Source organism: Mesoplodon bidens (genome assembly GCF_964165515.1).
Source record: "Mesoplodon bidens genome assembly, chromosome: 19".
NCBI lineage: Eukaryota > Metazoa > Chordata > Mammalia > Artiodactyla > Ziphiidae > Mesoplodon > Mesoplodon bidens.
In genome coordinates, this window is record NC_138179.1 from 49,116,539 (window position 1) to 49,137,661 (window position 21,123).

At 52.9% G+C, this 21,123-nt stretch overlaps 2 protein-coding genes and 1 pseudogene across 3 annotated transcripts in view; all 3 read left to right on the forward strand.

Moving 5' to 3' along the window:
* The window catches only part of MAP3K14 (mitogen-activated protein kinase kinase kinase 14), a 42,650-nt gene extending 40,145 nt beyond the window's left edge, over window positions 1-2,505 (forward strand). Inside the window, exons 15-16 of the mRNA XM_081219488.1 lie at window positions 413-513; window positions 876-2,505. Coding sequence (XP_081075614.1) covers window positions 413-513; window positions 876-1,040 — 266 coding nt within the window. The 3' untranslated portion in view covers window positions 1,041-2,505. The remainder of the gene's footprint in view (window positions 1-412; window positions 514-875) is intronic.
* Window positions 2,506-3,305: 800 nt separating this feature from the next.
* SPATA32 (spermatogenesis associated 32) lies at window positions 3,306-15,379 on the forward strand (the record flags this gene model as incomplete). Its single annotated transcript, XM_081218657.1, has 6 exons — window positions 3,306-3,397; window positions 3,515-3,591; window positions 12,355-12,409; window positions 13,222-13,276; window positions 13,466-14,589; window positions 15,202-15,379. The coding sequence occupies 6 exons, from the start codon at window positions 3,306-3,308 to the stop codon at window positions 15,284-15,286; spliced, it is 1,488 nt and encodes a 495-aa protein (XP_081074783.1). The 3' UTR covers window positions 15,287-15,379.
* A 1,471-nt stretch (window positions 15,380-16,850) lies between these two features.
* Window positions 16,851-21,077, forward strand: LOC308607067 (EF-hand calcium-binding domain-containing protein 3-like; annotated as a pseudogene). The gene is made up of 9 exons: window positions 16,851-16,912; window positions 17,101-17,186; window positions 17,402-17,485; window positions 19,104-19,246; window positions 19,606-19,693; window positions 19,778-19,882; window positions 20,124-20,302; window positions 20,408-20,566; window positions 20,941-21,077. The product of its transcript is annotated as an EF-hand calcium-binding domain-containing protein 3-like (transcript).
* The last annotated feature ends 46 nt before the right edge of the window (window positions 21,078-21,123 follow it).

The window sequence follows — 21,123 nt, forward strand, 5'->3', positions numbered from 1 at the left end:
CATGTTGTGATTTTGACACAATGAGGGTTTCATCAGCTCTCGGTTCCCTGGAGACAGTGAGATCATGGCATAAGCCCGCATGCCTGGCCACAGGCCGCACCACCTCAGGGACTTACAATCTAAGTTGCCCACAATCTAATTTAAGAATCTTTGTTTCCAGTTCCTTTCTGCTTTGTAAGTTGAAATACTACTTCCCCACAGCAGCCAACCTTAGATCTTGGCACTGTGCAGGCCAAATTCCTGGTGTTGACAGGAAATGGCCAGTAAGAGCTAGCAGGGGTCTAACATGACAGCCACTCCACCCTCCATGTCATCTCTGCAGCTTCCCCACAGCCACCCTGCTTCCCCCTACACAGGGCACCTTAGGGAGCTAGCAGCCACTCTCCTGATGGTCACCTTACCTGCCTTCTAGGTGTGAAAGTCCAAATACAGTCTCTCAATGGCGAACACCTGCACATCCGGGAATTCCACCGGGTCAAGGTGGGAGACATCGCAACCGGCATCAGCAGCCAGGTAAGGGGGCAGGTACACGCTTAGGGGCAGAGCCCCAGAACCCAGTGCACCTAGCCCAGTCCTCCAGGAAGGAGGCTTTTGAATAAGTAGAAATGGCACCAGAGGGAATAGTTGGCCCCAGATGTCCCCCGGGGTCCCAGGGCAAGACTGGCCGTGGTGATTGGAGGGTCCTCAGGATCCACACTTGGGCCAGGTGAGATTCTGCAAGTGTTCCAGAATGAAAGGCAGATGATACCTCAGGGCCGCCTACTCGGCTGGAGGGAGGTGTCTGCCAGCACGGCAGGAGACCATCAACACCGCGCTTCTAGGAACCTTCAGTGCCCCTTGCCACCCTCAGGCCCATTCGTTTGCTCTGCCCCCAGATCCCAGCCTCAGCTTTCAGCTTGGTGACCAAGGACGGGCAGCCCGTGCGCTACGACATGGAGGTGCCAGACTCGGGCATCGACTTGCAGTGCACCCTGGCCCCTGATGGCAGCTTCGCCTGGAGCTGGAGGGTCAAGCACGGCCAGCTGGAGAACAGGCCCTAACCAGCCTTCCACCACTGGCTTCACTCGGCCAGAAGCGACCTTCCTTCTCGGTGCTCAACGCTGCCCCTGAGACACAGGCTCAGCCTGCCTGCTCCCAGGGGTCTGCCAGCCTGTGGCTCAGCAGTGGGACCAGAGGCTGGCAACAGTAAGGTGGGGCTAGCAGAACGCCTCCCAGGATCTCCCACCTGTGTCCTTCCCGAGCCCACGTGAGGAGGAGGAGGAGGAAGACAGGAGGCCTCTTCCCATGGGGAACAAAGAGGGTCTTCTCTGCCTTGGTCCTGACAAGCTGGCCTGACCCATGAGGATCAGTGACCACTCGCTGGCAGTCAGGGGAGAGTGGCTTCTGGCCCAGGTCCCAGAGAGGTGGGCGGGCCCCTCCCTCGGGTTCCAGGCAGGTATGAGCATCTAATGACCTACCCCCAGGCCCAGTACAGGACTGGGGCAGCAGGTGTACCTACCCTTGGGTTAATGGAGGGGGCCCTCTGACCCCCTTGGCCAGCCTTGCCTGGCCATCAGCCCCCCTTCTATCTCTAGGTGCTTTTCAGACCAGGTCAGGGAGGGAGGAATACCTGACACTGGGGGTCTCCCTGGGAGAAAACACCACACTTCTCAGGGAGCCGCAACCCAGGCCCTGAGCTGAGCTCAGCTTCAGCCAAGGACCAGAGAAGGCGTTCAAGTGACATGGTTCTCAGTCCCTAAGCACATACCCCTTTGCTGCTGGCCTCCAGTCTTCCCCAGAGCATCAGGCCCCGAGCCCCAACCGCAGGCCCAGCACCGCCCCTACCCAGCTGGCACTCAGCCCCCTCATCTGCAGTAGTGAAGGGTGACGTGAGACCTACCTGACGGGAACGGCCTGAGGACAGAGCACGATAGACTCGAGAGAAGGCGGCAGACGCAGGCGCTCCTGTTACCCAGGCCACGGCTCTCAACACCCGCACATGAGCTTCCCGAGACACACACTGGTCCTGCTGCTCCTGGTCTCTGGGGCACTGCCAGCTGCACTTTGCACTCTGATGACCTCAAGCACTTTCATGGCTGCCCTCCAGGAGGGCAGGCCAGTGGTTCTGCATGAGCACAAGCAGGCCAGGAGATGGGGTGAAGGGACTCAGCTCTTGACCCTTCTCCATGCATGTGACCCCTCAAACCTCCTTCAGGTTTCTTTAAGGTGAGCACCCCTACCATCACCCCAGCCTCTTCCTCCCCGGCGAGCTGATCAGCACTCATGTAGCATTAATCAACTGTGAATTGTTGTGGGGTGAGGGGATGTCCCCTGAGAGTCCGTCTGGGGAGAAGCTCATCCCCACGGTTTGCCAAGGTGGCCTCTGCCCAGCTCTCCACATTGAGCCATGCTGCTCCCCAGGGAGAGACCCCCGGCCCCCCGTACGTGAAGAACTGCAGCCTTGGTCCTGCAGAGTTGAGACGGTAGAGAACTCCTCGTGGGCAATAAAGTTTGAGGTAATGATAAGTGTGTTTGGGCCACGGTTGTCTCCACTCGCGCCTGCCTGTGTGCTGCACCTCACGTCCTAACAGCAGCCTCCTCGTGCCTTCTGGGTGGGAGCTTGTCAAGTCTTGCCCCGTAGGCAAGGACTGTTTTCAGCCCTTGAATGGGGCTGCTTTTCCCACCACTCCTCCCGGTTGGTGCTTCCAGTTCTGCCTCTGAGCTATCCATTCAGACCAGTCAGGCAAGATCCCCCACCCAGCGACAGCAGGGAAGTCCCTGGCAGAACACTGCCAGGCTGAGGGGAGGAGCAGGAGGGTGTCGAGGCCTGGGCACTGACCCAGCAGGGATAGGTGGGGACAGACCACATGCCCAGAACAAAGACGTCCCCCCCCACTCCCTGCCCCTCCTCTGTCCCTGAGGCCCGGCTTCCCGGGAACTGAACTGGGGGTGAGCCTGCACTCCCAGCCTTTCCAGCCACCCAAGTGTCTGCAGGTGATCAGAGATGACTTTCCCAAAGTCGGTTCCCTGGTGGTGGGAGAGGCCCTGTCTGAGGATGGACGCCACCAGCACACAGGGTGCCCTATCTAGTCTGGCCCTGCACCCCAAAGCTGTGCCCCACTGTGTGTGCACTGGACACACGTGCACAACTTGGGGTAAAGGTGGCAGGTTCAGCAGGTTCTTGGAGGGTCCTGGGCGCACGGAAGGGGCAGCGGCCTTGTGCCAGTGTGCCCAGGGCAGGTGCAAAGTTCAGCCTAGCACGCCCCAGGCTTACAGGTCGCCGCCCCCCACCAATCTGGGCCTGCTGCAGAGAGCAGAGCCGCCCCATGTCTCCGGGAGAGGGGCATCCGGCTGCGGGGCGAGGTGGGGCAGCCCGGAAGATGCCCCCCAACGCCAAGCCCACCCACGCGCCGGGATCGTGAGCGCTGTTCCCTGCCCGCAGGGGTCGCGGCAGGGATGTCACAGAGGCGGCGACATCACAGACGCCGGCGCCCCCCCCCCCCCCCCCCCCCGGCATCTCCACCGCCCTCCACAGCCCGCCACCAAAGAGCGCACTGGAGGCGGAGGGCCAGCAGCCACCAGCCCGCTCCCCGTCTCCCAGACAGAGCCTCGGTCAGCATGGGGGTGACAGGTGGGAGCGGGCGGGCGCGCGGCGAGGCGGGGCCGGGCGCGGAGGGACGGCCGGGGCGGGGCCGGGCGGGAAAAGTTAAAGTGAGGGGCGGGGCGCCGGGGGCGGGGATCGGCCGGGGCCCCTGCCTGGCGCCTGAAAGGAAGGTCGACCCCAGCCAAAACCCTACCGATCCCAGCGAGGATGAGGCGCGGTGCTACCCTGACCACCACACCCACCCAGCGTTGGCCCTGCGCCGTGCACAAGCGTGTGTGTACACACGTGCACACCGAGGGGTGGAGGCCGCAGACCCGGCGGGTTCTTGGAGGGCTTCAGGGTACCCAGAAAGAGCAGTGGCCCTGTGCCCAGAAACGACACATGAAGCATCCCAAACTGCCGAGAACCACCCCCAAATCAAATCAAGTTGTTCCTGGTTGATGCTTGGAGCTTTTGCAGGGAAAAGCAATCTGCTTCAACAGATGTTTACTGAGCGCATCCGTTTTGCTTTGCACTCTTCTCTGTACCAACGAGCAAAGATGTTTGCCCCTCAGGGCCCTGGATCTCCCAGGTTTCTAATAATGGGGGCTCAGATCCCCCCTCCCCCGAAATGGAGGCTTTCTTCTCAGGACCTTCGCTCCCAGGAGGACATGGGCCAGCCTTCAAAACGTGCCAAGAACCAGCTACCAGAGAGCAGCTTTCCCCCGTCCCAAATGCCTAAGGCAAACAAATTGATGCAGACGACTTAAATCCCTCCTGCAACAGTTACTGTAACCCCTCCAGGACTTACTCTTTTTTTCTTTTTCTTTTTTTTTGTTTGTTAGTCTCAGCAGAGAACAGCATTTTATTTTATAAATTGATTTATAAATTTACCTATAAATTTATTTATTTGTGGCTACGTTGGATCTTCATTGCTGTGCGCGGGCTTTCAGCGAGCAGGAGATACTCTTCGTTGGGGCGTGCAGGCTTCTCATTGCGGTGGCTTCTCTTTGTTGTGGAGCACGGGCTCTAGATGCGTGGGCTTCAGTAGTTGTGGCACGCGAGCTCAGTAGTTGTGGCTCACGGTCTCAGTTGCTCCTCGGCATGTGGGATCTTTCCAGACCAGGGCTCAAACCCGTGTCCCCTGCACTGGCAGGCAGATTCTTAACCACTGCACCACCAGAGAACTCCTATTTTAGTTGTTAATTGTATAGTTGATTTACAATGTCATATTAGTTTCAGGTGTACAGCACAGTAATTGTTATATATATATATATTATATATATATATATTATATATATTTCTTTTTTTTCAGATCCTTTTCCCTTATAGGCTATTACAAAATGTTGAGTATACTTCCCTGTGCTATACAGTGAGTCCTTGTTGGTTATCTATTTTAATATCTAGTAGTGTGTATATGTTATCCCTACCCGCCCCCCCACCCCCGCTTTCCCTTTTGTAACCATAAGTTTGTTTTCCGTGTCTGTGAGTCTCTAGTTTGTAAATAAGTTTGTTTGTATTTTTTTTAGATTCTACATATAAGCAATATCATATGAGATTTGTCTTTCTTTGTCTCTCTTACTTCATTTAGTCTGATAATCTCTAGGTCCATCCATGTTGCTGCAAGTGGCATTATTTCAGCCTTTTTAATGGCTGAGTAATATTCCATTGTGTGTGTGTGTGTATATATATATATATATATATATATATATATATATATATATATACCACATCTTCTTTATCCATTCATCTGTCCATGGATATTTAGGTTGCTTCCATGCGTTGGCTATTGTAAATAGTGCTGCAATGAACATTGGGGTGCATGTATATTTTTGAATTAGAGTTTTCTCCAGATATATGCCCAGGAGTGGGATTGCAGGATCATATGGTAACTCTATTTTTAGTTTTTTAAGGAACCTCCATACTGTTCTCCATAGTGAGAACATTCCCACCAACAGTATAGGAGGGTTTCTTTTTCTCCACACCCTCGCTAGCATTTATTATTTGTAAGTGCTTAGTATTGTGCTAGGCCCTGAGTCTGATGAGTTAACTAAAAATTAAAATGTAGGTTGGATAGCTAGGTTTATCACTGAGATGACGACAATGGAGATTTGGGCTGTCAGGCATGAGTAGGATTTTGTCAGTAGAGAGACTTTCTGAGTATCAGAAATAGCACGTGCAAAGGCACTGGGGCACAAAAGACCCTGCCATGCTCCAGGGTGTCTTAGGCTTGGGGCAAGGCAAGGAACTGGATACCAGGAGATGAAAAAAGAAGGCAGAGATCAGACCATGCAGGATCTTTGAGGCCACCCTAGAGTCTGGATGTGAGCAGAGGCAGGGGTGATGCAGCAGGCTCACTCTGCAGTCATTGAGATGCCCAGTGGGGATGGGGGTGGGGGGACATGGTTCAGTGGTCCATTTAGAGACCTAAAGAAATTTCAGACAGCACAATGGTTAGCACCACAGGGCTTGGAGCCAGTCCGACTTGTGTTCAGGTCATGGTACTGCTCTTAAGAGCTGTGTGACTTGTGCAAGCTTCCTCATCTGTAAGAGGAGAGTCGTGGCCACCTGTGCATAGAGTGGCTCTGAGGATCGAATGTGTGCAAAGCACTCAGAACTGAGTTTTGAGGGGTAGTGAGTCCTGGGTTTGTGTTGACTTTGGTGTCAGAAGAGAAGGTCAGCAACAGCAGTGGTGGAAAGGTCAGAAGCTGGGGAAGTGAGAGGATCACAAATGACCCAGATCTCTAATTGGGGTGATAGGATGAAGGATGAATCAGGCAGAAGTTATCGAGAGATGAGAGATTGGAAAGGAAGACAGGTCAGACATGCAGAACCGTGTTGGCCAGGCTAGAGTCTGGACACCAGGGTGTGAAGTTGAGGTCAGAAAGGGGGGATAAACCTCAGGGTTTGGCAGGGTGAGAGGGATAAGGAAACCATTTTTTTGCACAGACTTCTGCTGGGCATCCATGTTATGTCTGACTCTCCGTGTAGAGGATCAGAGATTCAAAGTGAGCAACCCACGCACCCGACCCACCTCTAACTGAGGGTCAGCAAGAAGCTGTGTGCTTAGATGGAAGTCCGCAGGGGTGGGGTGGGGGCAACTGGACGAGGAGTCCCTAGCTCAGCACCTCAAGGTAGAATCTGGAAGGTCTTCAGGAAGAGGCGAATCCTGAGCAACATCACAATAGGAAACAGGGGAATTCCAGGCTTTGACAAGGAATCCGTAGTGTTTTGGACAAGGTGAAGTTGAGGCCCCCTGAGGGAGAAATGTGTAATCAGTGATTGCAGTTTGAGTCTAGAACTCAGGAGAAGTGAGAGTAAGAAATAGAGATTGGAGGGTCTCCTGCGGTCACAGCCACAGGCTTGAAAGCTCCAAGGGGGCAGAGACTGTGTATGTCCATCACTATCTCCTCTGCCCCTAGCACAGTGCCTGGCCAGTAGCTGGGGCTCAACATTTTCTTTTAACTTTATCAGAGAAATATATGCATGTGGTTAAATAGTACTGAAGAGCTTATTCAGTGCTGAGAAACCAGAATCCCCTGTACCACACACCCCCAGCCGCACTCCTCAGAGCAACCACTCCTGTTTCATGTGAACAGCTTTTCTGCCTAGTTACCTTCTTATCTCTCTACAAGCTCACAGGCTTTTTCTTGGTTTATCAGCTCTAGACATTACCACTTTCTTGCTCTAATGACACCACCCTTCCCCATCCTCCCAACTTCAATTGTTTTTAGATATGCTGATAACCTTTGTAAATTTAATATACTTATATCTTTATTTTTTTCATCAACTTTAGAGAATATCTTTTGACACCACACATAGTAAGATGAAGTTTTTAGTGACCCTACCTTTCCCTTCAGCTTTCCTCCCTGCCTTACACCTCCCAAAGCCTCTAACCTGTATTTTTGTTTTTTTAATATCAAGGTCGGTAACATTCATAGTGTCCCATAACCATAATTATGTTTTCCAAATTTTGTTTATATATTGATTCTAAAAGTTGAAAGTTAATAAACAGGATTTACCTTATTGTGACTACATAACAACTGTTCACTGCAGGGCCAGAAAAGGTACCACAACTACCTTTTCTTTCTCATACAGCTTTTTGTTTTTCCTGGAGCTTTTAGTGGCCTTTTCCTTGTACTCTTCGCTTTTATTATAGTCTTTGTTTTCTTCAACCTCTATATCTAGCCAACTACCTTGTCAGATCTTCTTTATTTCAGAGACCTACTGCTCAGGATCCTCTATTCTCCTGCACCAATGTGTACTGGTTGTAGGCCTCTATACAGTTAACATCTGGGACTTAGCTTCTTTCCAGGGGTGGACACACTATTTCATTCCTGACTCTCTTGTTTTACACCTTTATTTTGCTTTAGCACATCCTCAAATAACTTCCCCCCCAAAAAAAGAGGTACATTTTCTGAGTTTTCCATGGCTGAAATGATAGTTGGGCTTGATATAAAATTCTAGGTTAAAAACCATTTTCCTCAGAAATTTTAAAGACAACCTTTGTTGCTAACTCTGCTGCCAGTATGATTCTCCTCCCCTTGTAGGTGACTTGTTTTTCCACTTAGAAACATTTAGGAATCCTTTGTTCTTGGTGCAATGAACTTTTACAGCAAAGATCTTTTGACATCTGTAGTGCTGGGCATTCAGTGAACCCTTTTTAAGCCAATGACATCCTTCAGCTCAGGGAAATATTGATTTCTCTTTTCTTCTCCATATGCTCCATTCTTTCTGAATCCCCTTTCTATAACCCGGAATTAGATTTCCGTTTAACTTTATTTTATTTATTTATTTTTGGCTGCATTGGGTCTTCATTGCTGCGCGTGGGCTTTCTCTAGGTGTGATGAGTGGGGGGCTGCTCTTCGTTGTGGTGCACAGGCTTCTCACTGTAGTGGCTTCTCTTGTTGTGGAGCACAGGCTCTAGGTGCGTGGGCTTCAGCAGTTGTGGCTCGCAGGCTCTAGAGCACAGGCTCAGTAGTTGTGGCGCATGGGCTTAGTTGCTCCGTGGCATGTGGGATCTTCCCAGACCAGGGCTCAAGCCCATGTCCCCTGCATTGGCAGGCAGATTCCTAACCACTGCACCACCAGGGAAGCCCTAGATTTCCTTTTGATCCTTTTCTCTCACATTGCCTTGATATTTTGGTTCTACTTTCTAGGAATAGTCTCTGTATTTTATTTTCCAATTCTATTTGCCAAAAAGCTCTTTCTTTTCTTAATTTTTTTAAAAATAGTATCCTGTTCTTGTTTTCTGGATGCAATATATATATTGTTGAATATCTTCATTTCTGAATCTCTGAAGATGATTAGAGTTTTTAAGTTTCCTTCAGTTTCTCAAATTACCTCTGGTACCCTGGAGTGCTTTTTTCTCTTGGTCTGTCACTCCTATGTTAGCAGTTTTCTCAAATACCTGGTGATGCTTGGTTGTTCATGTGTAATAGTGAAATCATAAAAAGCTGATTGGGAACCTATGACTTCAGGAGCCTATTGCCTGGCAGATGTCACTTTAGGGTGACCAGACAGGAATCAGACATATCTCTGGCTGGTTCAAGAAGATCAACAAAATTGATAAATCTCCAGCCAAAATGAACAAGAAAAAAAGAAAGACAAAAATTACTAGCATGAGGAATGAAAGAGGTGACATCACTGCAGATTCTTTAGATATGAAAAAGATAACAAGGGAATATTAGGAACAAATTGTGCCAACAAATTTGACAACTTAGGTGAAATGGATAAATTCCTTTAACAAAAAATTACAAACTCCAAAAGCTGACTCAAGAAGAATAGATATTCTGGGGATGGATAGTGTTGGTTGCATAACAATGTGAATGTACTTAATGCCACTGAACTGTATACTTAAAAATAGTTTTAAAAGGGCAATTTATGTTATGTATATTTTACCACAATAAAAAAGAAGAAATAGATAGGCTAAATAGCCCTGTATCTATTTTTGAAAGTTGAATTTGTAATTTAAAACCTTCACACAAGGAAACTCCAAGCCCAGGTCCACAAGCTTCATTTGTGATTTCTACCAAACATAAGAAGAAATAATATCAATTTTACACAAACTATTTCAGAAAATTGAAGAGGGGGTACTTCTCAACTCATTCTATGAAGCCAGAATATCAAAACCTAACAAAGACATAATAAGAAAAGAAAATTACACACCAATATACCTCGTGAACATGTATGTGAAAATCCTTTTTGAAAGTTAGCAAATCAAATTCAATGATGTATAAAAAGATAGTACATCATGATCAAATGAGATTTGTCCCAGGAATGCAAGATTGAGTTAACGTCTAAAAAAATCAATTTAGGGCTTCCCTGGTGGCGCAGTGGTTAAGAATCCGCCTGCCAATGCAGGGGACTTGGGTTTGAGCCCTGGTCCGGGAAGACCCCACATGCCACGGAGCAACTAAGCCCATGCGCCACAACTACTGAGCCCACGTGCCACAACTACTGAAGCCCACACGCCTAGAGCCTGTGCTCTGCAACAAGAGAAGCCACCACAATAAGAAGCCCACACACCACAACGAAGAGTAGCCCCCACTCACTGCAACTAGAGAAAGTTCGCGTGCGGCAATTAAGACCCAACGCAGCCATAAATAAATTTCTTTTAAAAATCAATTTATTTCACCATAAACAAATTATAAAAGAATTATTAACAGAATAATATGTAACATAGGTTAACATAATATATGCTATATATAACTTACATAATATATTAACAGAATATAAAAGAAAAACCATAAGATAGTCTCAATAAATTCAGAAAAAACATCAGATAAAATCCAACATCCCTTCCTATTTAAAAATTAAGTAAACTAGGAATAGAAGGGAACTTTCTCAACCTGATAAAGGGCATCTATGAGAAAAATTATAACATTATACTTCATGGTGAAATACTGAATGCTTTCCCCCTAAGCTCAGGAGCAAAGCAAGGATATCCACTCTCAATTCTCTTCAACATTTTACTGGAGATTATTCTCAGTGCAATAAGGCAAGAAAAGGAAATTAGAGACATCCAGGTTGGGAACGAAGAAGTAAGACTGTGTTGAGTCACGAACATTATTGTTTACATAGAAAACCCTATGGAATCTAAAAAAAATTACTAGAACTAATAAGATTTTAGGATGGTTACAGGATACAAGATCAATACATTTCTATATAATAGCAACCCAAAATTGGAAATTGAAATGATTTCACGCACTACAGAATGTCACTTGAATCCCTAATAAAACATCCCCAAGTTAGGTACAGAGGCTCCAAGTTGGAGACAGAGGCCCCAAGTTGAATCAACCTCAGATTTTGCTTCCATCCCCCAGTGCTGCAATGAGGTTTACACTATAATAATTTCTACCCTTCTATCCAGATCCAGTTGCTGTTTATGGAAGGTTTAAGGCTGCAGGTGTTGATTAAATTTCCCAGGGAAACTTTGTAAAGCAAGCAAAAGAAGTCTCTGATGTCAGAAGCCTGAGGAATAGCAGCACTTGGGGCAGGTAGAATTGCAAAGGAAGAGAGACATGGAGAGAAAGCCAAGGGATGGTCGAAGGAAGCATGGTGGTCAAGGAGGTGATGGGTTCTGAAGAGGCCACTGAGCCCAGCACTGTGAGCCTGTCCCTGGTGTACTCTTAGCCCAGCACTCTGGATCCCAGGCCCAGACTGAACATGGAGGAAGCCAAATCCCAGGCACAGCACCAGCCATTCAAGGACACTCCCCAACCTCTACATCTCTAAGGAGAGGCCACAGCACATTCTAATCCTTCTGGCCTAATCCTGGGAGCAATTCTTCTCAGCCAGAGCCAAGGCTGTCACTTCCTGCCACACTCCAGGCTCGTAGGGACCCAGCTTGCCCATTGCCATGATGGCCCCACCAACAACTTCTATCCAGTACGCTAGGAAGCAGAGAATGGGACAGCCTGGTGGCCCCTATCCCCAGAAGATGCAAAAGAAGCTTCTGCAATAAAAGATACAAGCTTCCAGGAAGGGGACTGGGGTGGGGGGGGGCCTCCCCCAAGGAGTCAGTCTCTCCTGCAGAGGATGATTGGAGCTCATAAATAACCAGATGGGTGTCAGCCTCACCTCAAATCCAGCGCCTGGGGTGAGAACTCTGGCCCAGAGTTGGAGATAGATGACCCCAGGGTGTGATGGTGTGAGAAGCCAGGGGAAGAGAGGACAGATTTCAGGGCGGGAGAGGCCAGGGTTAGAGTGAGTGGCGAATCTGAAGCCTGGCCAGAGAGAGTGGAGAAATGGGGCAGGGGGGCAGGAATGGAGAAAGGTGAAGTTCATCTGGGGTGCGATGGGGAACCCCACACAGTTGTAGGCTCCAGGGTAGGACGGCATGCGGGACAGGGGAGTAAAGAGTTTCTTGAGTGAAATCTGCATTCAGGTCCTGACTTCCTGAACGATCAGCTGAGGGACTTTGGGCAAATGAACCTCTTCTCATTTTTTGTGTTGAATCAATGAGCTAAAGCATATAAAGTGCTCCACACAACACCTGGGCTAGAAGCCCGCGATGAGCGGAAGTGACCACTGTTAGTATGCGCCCTAATGGAGGACAGTGATGGCTCACGGAAGGTGGAGGGACAGACGTGGAGGATAGGGCTGGTGACCCTGGCAAGGGAGGGCGAGGAGACGAGGGGCAGGATGGGCGAGGGGATGGCACATGGGCTTAGGTGAGGGACAGGGAGGGAGGGGGTGGCTGGAGCAGCACCACCAGCCCAGACTCCAGAACCCCTCAGGGACTGTCCCCGCCTGCAGCTCCCCTGCCCTCACCTCCTTCTCCCTGCCAGGTGCCAATGGATTTCCCTGCTGTGACAAGGAGTCGGTGGACATTGTGGATACACAGTGAGAACTAGTCCCCCCCATCATCGTAGGACCTCTCCCCAACCCTCCAAGATCACCAGCCCTCACCAGCTGCCATGGCTGTGAGGTTTTCATGTGTACCCACCCAGGATCTCCTTCTATCTTGCCCGTTTCCAAAATCTCCCCAAGGGCAGTATCCAGGCCAAAAGGCAGCAGGGGGTGGGGGTACTATCCTCCTCTGCTTCTGCCCCCAGCCCCTGAAGTTGGAGGAGGACTGGGGGGGTTGGGGCACACCCAAGACATGGATGGGACCTGACCCCTTAGAGCTGCCTTTCTCTGAGGACAGAGCTGTCCAAGGGAAGGTGGGCAGTTGCCTAAAGAAGGAGAGGGGTCACAGTGGCTGAGCCCTGAGGGCAACGGCCAAATACCAACAAGAACCAAGGGCACCCTCCATATGCACCCCTGCATTTCAGATCTGCCAAGCTGAGAGCAGGCAGGTCCCGGAGAGGGCGTTGCTCTGGGCTTTTCCCTCTGCGGGGAGCCGCTTTCAAGGGCACTGGCTCACTGGAATGCTGGATTAAAATGAAGATTCCTGGGCCTCACCTCCAACCAACTGTATCCCTCTTTTGCGGGTGGCGGGGGGCAACTTGGCCAGCTCTCTAGGCGCTTCCAGAACTCACTGAAGTTTGAGAATGAGTCTGGAATTCTTGGTGGGAGTGGGCACAGACAGGGGAGTGAGCTGAGGGCATCTTGCCAGCTCGTGTACAAGGCAGGGGGCCTTAAGGGCTCCAGACACCGTCCCCTGGAGCCACCCCATGGAGCCCCGTCACCCACTCTGTCTTCTTCTGTCTTAGGGGTGGCATAAACCAAAACCAGTTCCAACCAATACAAGAGGAAGATGACATGGAGGTAACAATGGGCAGCGTCACATCTTATGGGGAGGTGGGAGTCCAGGGGCAGGGCTCTTTGGGGCCTGTCTTCTCTAAAGCCCGACCAGCCCCTAGCCTGCACAACTCTGGTACCCTAGCACCAGGCCAGTGTCGGCACGAGCACGCACACCCGCCCTCACCAGCTGCCCACACCACCTCCCTGCTCTAGGCAGGTCACTTGGAAGAGGCAAGCGTGGGAAAGGAAGTGAGAAGAAGCACGAGGGGGGCAGGGCAGGGAATGGGTGACGGGGAGGACTCTGGGGGGCAGGCGCCTCCTCAGCTTTCTGTTGAAACCTTTCAGCTGGAGAAAGAATTGCTAGAGCTGGAGCACCCAGACAAAGAGGTCCTGCGCCTAGACCCAGAACTGGAGCCAGAATGGAAGCCCAAGCCTTTCCCGCAGCCAGAGATGCGCCCGGTTGTCATGCTCAAGCCCGAGGCCAAGCTGGACACAGAGACCAAGCTGAAGGTGGTTAACTTGGAACCCTTCAGTGAAGACCCTGAGCCACAGGGGTATAAAACAGAGTCACTCCACCCCTACATGGAGGGGCTAATGCAGCAGGACATCAGCCGATGGAGTGTGAGGTCAAACTCCAGCTACCTGAGTACCACAGAGGAGGACCCGGTGTCCACCGACCACTGCTCCATCTGTGTGCAGACCTCCAAACACCTCTTCTGGGCAGACAAGCTCGTCCAGGCCTCAGAACACAGCCTGCAACAGGAGATCAACGTGCAGCCCATCAAGGAGAGCACAAAAGAGACCGCCTGCCACCCAGACCAGCCGTCGGCCCCCAAGGACACTGTGTGCTCCAAGAAGCAGAGCCAGGCCCCCAGTGCCCAGCCAGCTCTTCCAGACAAAGTCTCCCAGCAGCCTCCAAGCCCCCAGCCGTCCCCCTCCCCACAAACCATCGGCCTGGCAGAGCTGATCAACTTCGCATCTTCCCTGGCCATGGCCTCCTCCAGCAGGAGGGACTTGCCCAATTTGGGGCATGTGATCAAAGCCCCACTCCAAATGGCCATGACGCCTTCCACGGAGCCCACTGTGGATCACACTGCCCAGCCCACCGTGGACAAGCCAGAGCAGGAAAACCTCACTAAAGATGCGCTAGAGAAGCCACCAGAGGAACTACTGGAAGCCAGGGAGCCGCAGGATACTTCAAAGCAGGAAGACAAGCACTTCCCTCACCCTTACCTTGACTTCAGCAAGCCAGGGTTCAAGAGGGCCACCATTGAAGGGGAAGTGAAGTTTCTCCAGCCCCCAAACATGTCCCCGCAGCCGCAAGGAGCTGGGAAAGAGTAAGTGAGGCTGGCCCAAAGCTCCCCCAGGAGGGGGCTGTGTTATGATGTGCAGGTGGCCCCATTCCTCACACAGCCAGGTGGGGGTGGGGACAGTGGAATGAGGGACTGGCTGGGGGATGGGTGGGCTGTGGTGTCTCAACCTCAGTGACCTTATAAAGGCTGCTGGAAACAAGGTTCCGGTGGGCTGAGGCGCAGTGCCAAGGCCAGGGCTGGAGGCCTGGAGGGTAAGTGCTCCAGGGCAGGGACAAGGACCTGGCTTCAAAGTGGGAACTAGAATGTCCTCCTAGCGTTAGGAGGCTTCTCACCCAGAGCACAGACAGCCTCACCCTCACTGGAAATGCTCAGGCTAGTATCTTCCCTACTGAGAACCCGATGGCCCCAGCTCTGGGCCCAGGACACCTCCATCAAGCCAGGAATGAGGAAACGGGGTTCCCCAGCACCCCGTGCTTCCTGGTGCTGAATGAACACAACAGAACACCAGCCGCCCATCAGCATGGCAGGAAGAGGCCTTCTTAGCCCCAGGGCCTTCCTCAGAGAGGCCTCTGGCTCACCCCTCTCTTTTGACCTTCCCACCGAGGCCCAAGTGACACTCTCTCTTTTGCCTTGCAGTTCGGGAGGGAGTCCATTATTGCTGAAAATCCATTTTAAGCTGTCGTCCCCCACTTCCCCAGAGAAGACTAGACAAAACCAATAAAGCCTACAGTGCCGGCCCCCGCCTCAGACTTTTTGTGCAAATTCTCCTGGACCAGTGAACTCCTCTGGCTGCGGCATCCTGGTCTCGATTTTTTTAGGGATGCCACCCCCACTGTAGCTACCCCAGCAGCCCCTGCCCCCTGAGGGCTCTGCCAGCCCTGTTTTGTGCCTGCTCACTCCCCATGGGTGGTCCCACTTCCCCCGAACCCAGCCGGACCTCCCAGCCAGCAGCACACTCGTGACTAGGGAAGGCCTCAGTGGTGCCCTTTCTGAGGCTTCTGTTTCTTAGATGTAAAAGGGGGCATGTTGGGATCGCCTGAGGCGAGAGCCTGCTGGGGGTGGGGCTGGGCAGGTGAGAAGGCTTCTGGAAGGAGCTCTTCCTGCTTCTCTCCATGGGGAAGGCCTGGCATGGGAAAGAGGTGGTGTCCAGGGCTTGAAGGAGAGCAAGAATGAAGCTAAAGGATTGGTCCTCCAGGGGCCACTGCCTTGAGTCCGAGGTACCTCCAGCGTAGGGGAGAGCCCATGTGTAATGATGCACTTCTGCATGCAACCCAGACACACACACACACACACACACACACCCCAGCAGCTGACCAGCATGTTACACATACAGATATTCACATGACATAGCCACATGCAGACCGAGGAAGCATGTTCCACACATGCCGTGCACACAGGCACACACAAACACAGTACCTGTGACCCAGACACATGCACACAAACGCACAAGCCTCCCCACGGTGGGGGAGGACAGGCAATGTGGAGAAGCTTCTGGAAGAGGAGATGGCAGCAAAGGAGGGAAGAGAGCTTGGAGTGCGGGGATGGACATGGGCAGGAAGAGGGAAGTTGGGGAGGAAGAGAAGGAGAGGCAGCGCTGAGGCTTGGGACCTGGTGAGCCCTGAGACCTACTCTGGGCCAAGGCTCCCCGTGCAGTGAAATCTCCACCTTGCAGATCCTCAGAATCCTGCCCCACCTTGAGACGGGGCTGAGAAGGGAGGTGCCCAGGGCCTGGGAAAATGGGATTAGGAAGGGGTGAGCAGTTAAGAATGGGCCACAGGGCCAGAGAAGGGGGCAGAAGGCTGGAAGGAAGGATGAAGAGACCCAGAGGTGAGTGTCTGGGGAGGGGCTGGGCCAGAACGGTCATCTGGCTGTTGGGATGCATCTTCCCAGAGTATTTTGTTAATGTGGTTTGTGGGTTTGCATCGTTTGGAGGAAGGGATCCTGCCCTCCTGGGGGTCCTGGGGTAAGGTGGGCCACAGTCCCAACTTGGCTAGATCCTACCCTCCCACGCCTTGACTTGGGGCCTCTGGGGCCTGCTTCTCCCCTGAGCCTCAACCATCCTGTTAGCTTCCAAGTGGAGTCACAAATTTACATGCCTTAAGGGAGGCAGAAACACAAAAGACAAAACTGCAGGTTCCCCAGCAGAGGGGAGCAGGCCAGTGGTGAGGGAGAAGGGCACCGCTGCCAAAAGTTGCTAAGATCCACCCGGAAGCCAGCCTGGGGACAGTGGACCTGGGACACTGGACCGGCCTCCGAGCCTGTGACTGCCCTTTAGGCAGCAGAGGATGGAAGGCCAAGATATCACCATCAGCAAAGACAACGTCCAGGGGACGAGGGCAGGGGGAAGGTCCGCCACTCCTCCAAGCTACTGCCCCCGGAATCCCCCAGAGGGAGGACTGTGGGTGCAGGCTGGCGGGGGCGGCGCGGGTCCGGGGAGGGGAAGCTGTGCACCCACAGGTCTGGTCTCAGGTCCCCTGGAGTCCGAGCACTCAGGTGGGCTGGGCCCTTCGGCCCTGTCTTCTCCCCGCCTCCAAGGCCTCCACAGAAGCCTCAAAGACTGCTCACGCGAGACCCAGGAGAGGAGCAGGCCGGGAGGACGGGGGAGGAGGCTCCAGCAGCGCGTGCCCTGCTGACCCAGACAGAAGCAGCAGCGGCCACAGCCACGGGCTGAGCAGCCGTCCCAGGGGGCGAGGGAGTTCAAGGGCCTTGCGGCCACCCGTACAGTACAGACAGGCCCAAGCGCTGGGTCTGAGAAGTGAGGGCAGGGACTGAGGCCAGGCCTGGGGTGCTGGGTTTGGGGAAAGGCCTGCCTGGCCCTGGCATCTCTCTGCAGCAGGTACAAAAGCCTTTCCAGCCTCCTTCCCGCGAGGCGGCTTTGCAGACAAGAACCCGCTACCCCTGACACCCAGGCAGCTGGCAGGTGAGGGCCTCAGGGCTGGGAGCAGGGAGGAAAACTAGGGGGTGCTCGGAGCAGAATACAATGGAGTTGCCTGCCCAGAGGCTGGGGACACAGCGAGAAGCCAGTGATTGTATTGTAACCTCTCCATGCCAGCCTCATTTGCTCATCTCTGCAATCCCAGAGCTTGTTGCTGTGTGTGTGTGTGTGTGTGTGTGAAGGAGGGAATGAGGGATGGGATTGGTGGATAGCAAGGTATTTGGATGGTGGATCGATGGATGGTGGATGGACGAACAGGATGAAAGGAAGAAGGGAAACTGGGAGAAAGGATGGAAAACAAGAATCTGAGGTCCCTGCCCCGCTGGGGTTTGGAGCTGTGGGAGTAGGGCTGGAAGGAATCATTTCTACATTTGGGGAGCCCAATGTCCCTGCAAAGATCATGCCCTGACACTGGCAGGGACCCCTCAAAGCAGGATCATTCTATTCATCATCAATAATTTTCAGTGCCTACTACAGGCCAGGTGCCAGCAGGGCTCCTAGAGCCTCTCGGCATCGTAGCTCCAGAGCCAGACTACCCGAGTCCAAAGCCCAGCATTGCCCCTACTGGTGGTGTGGCCTTGGACATGAGTTATTTTGTTGTTTGTTTTGTTGTTGTTGTTTGGGGTTTTTTTAATAGGATCGCTAGAATGATTTAATATTTATAGATCCTTAGAATTGCAACAGATATACAGTAACATAGGGGTTAGCAAGCTACAAGTCTTGGACCAGGTCCAGCATTTGGCCTCTTTTTGTACTGCCTGTGAACTGAGAATGTTCATTACATTTTTTTTTATGTTACATATATTTTATCTATTTATTTTTTTAACATCTTTATTGGAGTATAATTGCTTTACAATGTTGTGTTAGTTTCTGCTGTACAACAAAGTGAATCAGCTATATGTACATATAAAAAACATGGGATGCTTCATGAATTTGCGTGTCATCCTTGCACAGGGGCCATGCTAATCTCTGTATGATTCCAATTTTAGTATATGTGCTGCCGAAGTGAGCATGTTGTCGTTGTTTTTAAAATATTTATTTATGGGGCTTCCCTGGTGGCGCAGTGGTTGAGAGTCCGCCTGCCGATGCAGGGGACACGGGCTCGTGCTCCAGTCCGGGAGGATCCCACATGCCGCAGAGCGGCTGGGCCCGTGAGCCATGGCCGCTGAGGCTGCGCGTCTGGAGCCTGTGCTCCGCAACGGCAGAGGCCACAACAGTGAGAGGCCCACGTACCGCCAAAAAATATATTTATTTATTTATTTATTTATTTGGCTGCACCGGGTCTTAGTCGCGGCACGCGGGATCTTCGTTGCCACGTGCGGGAATCTTCATTGCAGCATGCGGGATCTTTAGTTGCAGCATGCAGGATCTATTTCCCTGACCAGGGATCGAACCTGGGCCCTGAGTTCAATTTTTGGACATGAGAATTGAATGGACACTTAACAAGTGCCAACACACAGCAGCCACTATTCTCCATTAAGTTATAATGCACAGGGGGTTGGTGAACCCAAGTCCTCAGTCCCATCTGAGCTAGAGTGGGTGAATCTCAGGGTTCATGTGCCTGTGGTTCACCTTGCCCACCTGCCCCCCTCCCCACCCTCAGCGTTCCAGGATGTCTTCAAACTGTTCAGCTCCAGCCCGACAGGCACCATGGACATGCGCAGCAGAAAGCTGCCCAGTGCCATGTGGGTGTCCAGCTGAGCCCTCAGGAGATGTGTGAGGTTCTACGGCAGGCAGACTTGGGTGGTGGGTGGCCCTGTCCCTGCCCTCCTGTCCTCTCCCACCTCGAGCCCTGAAGAACGCCTCCCTTGCCCACAAAATCCTGGGCCTGGTCCTATTCTAAAGTTCCCTCTTCCAGGAAGCCTGCCCTGATCAACACTCCTATCCCGGAGTCCCTAAACATTCCTGTTGTGATAATCATCCTGACTTGGGGCTCCCAAGGGCAAGGGCTATTTCTCCCCCACTCAACCTAGGACAACACTTGGCCAGAGGCAGGACTGGATGCTCTATGCCTCGAACTGCTGGCAAGCCCCTAATGCGTATGCAGAGTAGGGCTTTGGCAGGGGGTAGGCACCTACAGCACCCCCTCCTCTCTCTCTTCCCAGGTGATGGAACCGTAAGCTTCAAAGACTACCTGGGTGTCCTCACTGACAGCCACCAACTCACTCAGTGCTTGGGTGAGGGGCAAGGCTGGTGGGGCAGGAGTGGACCTGGCCAGGGGGAGGCTCTTCCTTACCTGCCCCCATGTCCTCTGCCCCTAGGCAAGGTGAGGAACAGCCGGGTCTGTGATCCCCAGGGCTTGCAAACCCTGTTCTTAGAGATGTTGTTCAAGCTGATGAGTCTGGGCTTTGTGCCCTTCAAGTCGGTACAGGAGGTGATGAGGTGGGCACAACTGGACCCAGCTTCAGGGCCCAAGATGGGGGGAGCAGACTGTGCCCCTGCAGGAGTCCCCAGATGTCCCTGCCCCAGAGACGGGAGCCCTGAATTCTGGGTCAGTTTCCTGGGCCCCAACTTGCCCCCAGACCAAAGTGGCTTTCTGTCCTGCTTTGGTTCCCCCACCGGTGAGATGGAGAGGACTGGGGGAGGCGCTGTGTGAGGCGGCTACCCACTTTCCTCCTTCAAGCCACTACTCCAAGAAGCAGCGGTCTCTGCGGCTGAACTCGAACTGGAAGGGCGCGTCCGGCGGCCACGGCCGCACCTCGCGCTCTCAGGCGGGCCTCGCGATCTTCTGCCAGGCCGCGCACCTTAGCGGCGTTTCCAGTGCCGAGCTGGCGTGCTCGCTGCACGGACTGCACAAAGCGGGTGCGCCCCGGGCTGGGCGGGGACCTGCGGGACTGGGGACTCTCTCTCGGGACCCGCTCTCAGAACTGGCCGCTCCTTTTCCTCCTACCGGCTTCCTCGCCCCAGGTGCGCGCAGCGCCTACTCCCAGATACCTAACCTGAACGGGCGGGCGCAGTCAGAATTCCACACGCGGAACCGCACCCCGCGCCCAGACGTCCGACTTCCCAAGTCCTACCAGCCCAGCCAACCCAAGCGCCCGCCCAACCGTGGGCGGCTCAGCCAAGGTGAAAGTCGAAAGAGGCAGGGCCAGCGGGCGGGGCCGGGTCATGCAGATAAGGGGCGGGCCATGTGTGGGGTGGGGCGGGACCGAGAGCATAGGGGCGGGGCAGACAGACGGGGAGGGGAGGGGCAGGCGAAGAGTGGAAGAAGAACTCCAAGAAATTGGGACCTGACTGGCGGAGATGCAATAAGTCACTCAAGGGCGCGACTAAGGATACGGCGGGGCATAAGAAAACGAGGCCGGGGACCCAGGTAGGAGGCGGGACTGACGGAAATGGGGCGGGGCCGGCAGAAAGGTGGACTGAGGTGGAGCTAACCCTGCGTCTCTAACCCGAGCAGCAGGCTTGACCCTCTGCACGCCCCCTCCGCGCTTCCGCAGGGTTTGTGGGCCAGACGCTAGGGTATACGCGCCATTCGAAGCTGGCTCCCTTCCCTCCAACTCTAGTGCGGAAGCAGCCCTTCTCCCCGTCTCCAGCCTGTTTGCAGAGACCTGCTATGAAGAACTTGTACAAGTAAAGCATTTGCTGAGCGGAAACAGGTTGCGCTCGGTGGGGGCGGACAC